This window comes from Triticum urartu, chromosome 3 (assembly GCF_003073215.2).
Source record: "Triticum urartu cultivar G1812 chromosome 3, Tu2.1, whole genome shotgun sequence".
NCBI classification, from domain to species: domain Eukaryota; kingdom Viridiplantae; phylum Streptophyta; class Magnoliopsida; order Poales; family Poaceae; genus Triticum; species Triticum urartu.
The window spans coordinates 91,995,969-92,000,410 of NC_053024.1; the positions used below are offsets into that span (position 1 = coordinate 91,995,969).

At 51.2% G+C, this 4,442-nt stretch overlaps 1 protein-coding gene across 1 annotated transcript; it reads right to left on the bottom strand.

Moving 5' to 3' along the window:
* Positions 1 to 992: 992 nt before the first annotated feature.
* On the bottom strand, positions 993 to 2,506 carry LOC125546694 (vacuolar protein sorting-associated protein 36-like). The gene is made up of 3 exons (XM_048710859.1): positions 1,807 to 2,506; positions 1,516 to 1,662; positions 993 to 1,034 (listed from the first exon to the last, which is right to left on the bottom strand). The coding sequence occupies exons 1-3, from the start codon at positions 2,446 to 2,448 to the stop codon at positions 993 to 995; spliced, it is 831 nt and encodes a 276-aa protein (XP_048566816.1). The 5' UTR covers positions 2,449 to 2,506.
* Between the last annotated feature and the right edge of the window lie 1,936 nt (positions 2,507 to 4,442).

Consider the following 4,442-nt stretch of genomic DNA (forward strand, 5'->3'; position numbering starts at 1 on the left):
CTTCGCCGCTGGAACATGGATGGACTGCATACTCCTATAGTTGGAGAAACCCCTGAGGCCCAGGCCTTAGAGCAGGCGCGCCTGGCCAACTTGGCCGAGCGCACTCGACTGGAGAACCTCCAACGCGCACTTGACGATCGCGCTCGGCAGCGTGCTCCCGAATCCAGTCAACGCCAACTTTTTCCGCCTCCGACTTAGGTATATCGAACCCCGATCCAGAATCTCACAGTTGCAGCCCGGATAGCGGAGTTGATCCAACCTTCCTAGTCAGAAGCTGGCCGAGGTCTGATACAGATCCGAGCTTTGCTCCGTGCGGCGGGAGAGCAGAATACGGCGGTATCTCAGTCGTGGAATAGGATCCATAGCAGATCCGTAGTTGCCGATACAGTTCAGCCGGCTCACAGCCCAAGATCGCCCCCGAGGCGTGAGGGACGTGGAGATCGACAAGATCAGTACAGAAACCGTGAGCAGTATGAACACCGAGTCGATCGCGATGATCGTCGTCGAATGCCCACGCCTCCCCCAAGGAGTGGGTAGTACGTGCCTCGGCAACATGATGACAGGCGCCCTCACAGTGTTGGGCGAAGGATTCCAGTCGACCCCAGGGAGCCAGGCTTTGATGCGAGATCTATTCTCGTTCAGGGCTTGGTCGACAGAAACAGAGCTCACCGAGAGGGTCATGACAGAGATCTACGAACCAGCAGCAGAGTGCATGTCTCAGGTCCAGAGTGCTTCAGCAGAGCCATCAGGGCTGCAGTGATTCCCCCCCCCCCCCAACTTCAGGTTGGCGGCTGGAGTCAGTAAGTTCACTGGTGAGTCCAAGCCTGACACTTGGCTTGAAGACTACCGAGTGGCTGTCCAGATTGGTGGCGGCAGTCATGAAGTGGCCATGAAGCACCTTCCTCTGATGTTGGAGGGCTCGGCTAGAGCATGGCTGAATCAGTTAGCACCTAGTAGCATTTATACTTGGGAAGATCTCGCCCGAGTATTTGTTAGAACATTCGAAGGTACTTGTAAATGGCCGACAGGGTTGACTGAATTGCAGTGTTGCGATCAAAAACCGAATGAGACTTTGAGGGATTATATCCAGAGATGGATCACATTGCACCACACGGTAGAGAATGTGTCTGATCATCAAGCAATTTGTGCCATTAAAGAAGGCGTCAAGTATCGGGAGCTGAATATGAAGTTCGGTCGGACAGGAGATATGACTCTGACTCGGATGATGGAAATTGGCACCAAATATGCCAACGGTGAAGAAGAAGACCGATTCCGGAGTGGCAAACACAAAGCAGTCGCCCATGAAGCCGGAGGAGGAAACTCCGGTCGGAAACAGAAGCGCAAGGCCGAGCCAGCTGCTCCTGGTGAAGCCTTAGCTGTGGTTCAAGGAAAGTTCAAGGGGAAGCCCAAAGGGCCGTGGAACCCCAAGAAAGTAAAAGATCAAGATGGAAATGATGTGCTGGATCTGCCGTGCCACATCCACACCAAAAAGATGAAGAGGGTAATTTCATTTACCGACACGATGCGTACGCTCAATAGCAAATCCTGCAAGTCTTGCTTAGAACCCATCTCTTCGTCATTAGAATTCGATTGAGCAGATGAGTTCGTCAATAGCTTTTGCCTCATTTTCTCTGCCAGCTCCATCATTTCCTTGGCTTTGCTCTGTGTAGGAAGAATGTTTCACAAAATTACGACCGGTTCATTGCAATTTAGAGCCTGTCATCCAATCTCAGATGCTTGTACTCCGTCATAAACTCTATAAATGATAACACCATCTGAAGCATGAACCAGGAAAGAGGAACGAACCATGAGGGCATTGAGATCCTGGAAGGCATCCTGCAAGTTCTGCCCCGCGCTCTCCCACGTCTCCTGCTCCTTCCGCAGTACCCCCGCCACTCCAACCACGGGCATCCTGATCGCCAGATCCTCCTCGGCTGGGGCGGCTCCCTCAGCCACCGGGGCGCCACTGGCCGGAGCAGCCGAGGCGGTCGCCTCCCAGGCCCTCGCGCGGATGGCCTCGAGCAGCCTCCCGTAGAACACATCCACGTCCGCCTTGCAGGTGACGACGACGGCGACGACCTCCGACCGCGACGGGGGCAGGGAGATCTGGATGCGGATGCGCGGGTGATGCGACGACGACGAGGAGGACGAGGAGGAGAAGAGGGAGCGGAGTGGGTTGTGGTTGTGCCTGCGGTGGGGCGGGTAGGCGTGGACGATGGACGCGAGCGGGAGGGCGCGGGCGGAGAGGGAGGCCTCGTGGAGGAAGACGAGCCGGTGGGAGGTGAGCGCGAGGAGGCAGCCGCGGAGGGGCGCGAGGCGGGGGTTCTCCTCGGGCTCCAGGTCGACGAGCGGAAGCAGGTGCCGCTCGATCTCGCCGGCGGACAGCACCGGCCGGCCGGACGCCGTGACGGTCGCGGCCGGGAGCCAGTCGGCTGCGGCGACGGACATGGCTGTGGAGAGTTTGGACTTTGGAGGTTTCCCCCCGTGTTTTTGTGTAAAAAATGTTGTTGTTTGTTCGGCCTCGTCAATTTAATCGAAGTTTCAATTCTGTTTCAAGTCAAACCTTTTTAAGTTTGATCAAGCTCGTAAATAAATATTAACATTTAAAAACACTAATTAGTCTCACAAAAAATCATAAAATATATTTTTGCGCTATGCAGATTTGGGGTTGTAGATTTTAACCCAACTTTTTGATTGGTTAGTCAAACCTAAACAAGTTTGACTTATGGTATCTCCTGCAAAAAAAGTTTGACTTATAGCAAAACTAGAATTTCAATTAATTTAAAGCGAAAGTAAATACAAGAAGAAAGTGTTGATTATGTAAAGCAACAACTTAAATGCAACTTATAACAATTGATCAGGAACATAATATACCGGTTCAACAATTTTTAATAAGTTAGCATGTTGGCATCGAACTTGTAAGACTAACATGGCAAGAAAAACAATATTATGCTTTGCTTCTCTACCAACAATATCCACCTTGATGGACCATGACAACAATAGCAATAATGATGGATGGTGTCCGACACAGTTAGTACATAAGGGTCAACAATCTCACTCGAAACATCCGCAAGCTTCTCAGCAACAACCGCTTACCCTACCACACCTCTAGCATGTTGCAGAGTATGGATATCTACTCGCGCGCGCGCACACACACACACACACACACACAGAGAGAGAGTGCACTGAACCTTATTCTCCAACATGAGCTCGCAAGTCCCACACCCTGTTGCGTCCATCTAGGCATTCATAAGGAATAAGCATGAGCGCTACTTTAGGGATATTGGTTATTACCATACCTCTCGAAGATAGGTACCAAACTACCGGCGAGAGACCACCTACAAAAAAGATGGTGCTGGCCTCTGCCAAAGGAAAGAGCACTCACACATCAAAGAAAGAAGACACATGAGCACATATCCTGGCTCAGTAGATAGGAAAATTCCATTATAGTCATTCATATTCATCAACAAGGACAGGTAGGCAAAATGTAGGGCTCTTACCCATCCAGAGGCTGGAATCTAGGTAAAGTGTAAAATCATTGTGTCACCATCATCGTTGATGAGATCCCTTTGAAAAACATCCCTTCTCCTTACAATTATTTCACGACTATTGTCACATTGTCAACAAGTACCAATTTCGTGACACCGTCCACTAGATCACAGGCGGCATTCGATTCCTCCGCCCCTCAAAAACAACAACACACTTCACTCCCACTGCTTTCCCACAAAAATTCCAACCCCGCCTCCACGCGAATTTAGAGCATCTACATCCGGAGTTGCCAAATATGACTCCTTATATGTCTGCGGACCCCTCATTTGTCCACCATTGCAACCAGACTCCTCATTTGAAAACCCTCATTTTCATACTACTCCATGCAGCATCCATTCCATCTACGTACTCCATAATACATGATGTTGGGGAATGTAGTAATTTCAAAAAATTCCTACGCACACGCAAGATCATGGTGATGCATAGCAACGAGAGGGAAGAGTATCGTCCACATACCCTCGTAGACCATAAGCGGAAGCGTCATGAGAACGTGGTTGATGTAGTCGAACGTCTTCACGATCTGATCGATCCAAGTACCGAACGCATGGCACCTCCGAGTTCAGCACACGTTCAGTTCGATGATGTCCCACGAACTCCGATCCAGCAGAGCTTCACGGGAGAGTTCCGTCAGCACGAGGGCATGTTGAAGGTGATGATGTTGCTACCGACGCAGGGCTTCGCCTAAGCACCGCTACGATATGATCGAGGTGGATTATGATGGAGGGGGGCACCGCACACGGCTAAGGGATCAATGATCAACTTGTGTGTCTAGAGGTGCCCCCTGCCCCCGTATATAAAGGAGCAAGGGGGGAGACCGGCCGACCCTCTATGGCGCGCCAGGAGGAGGAGTCCTCCTCCTAGTAGGAGTAGGACTCCCCTCTTTCCTACTCCCG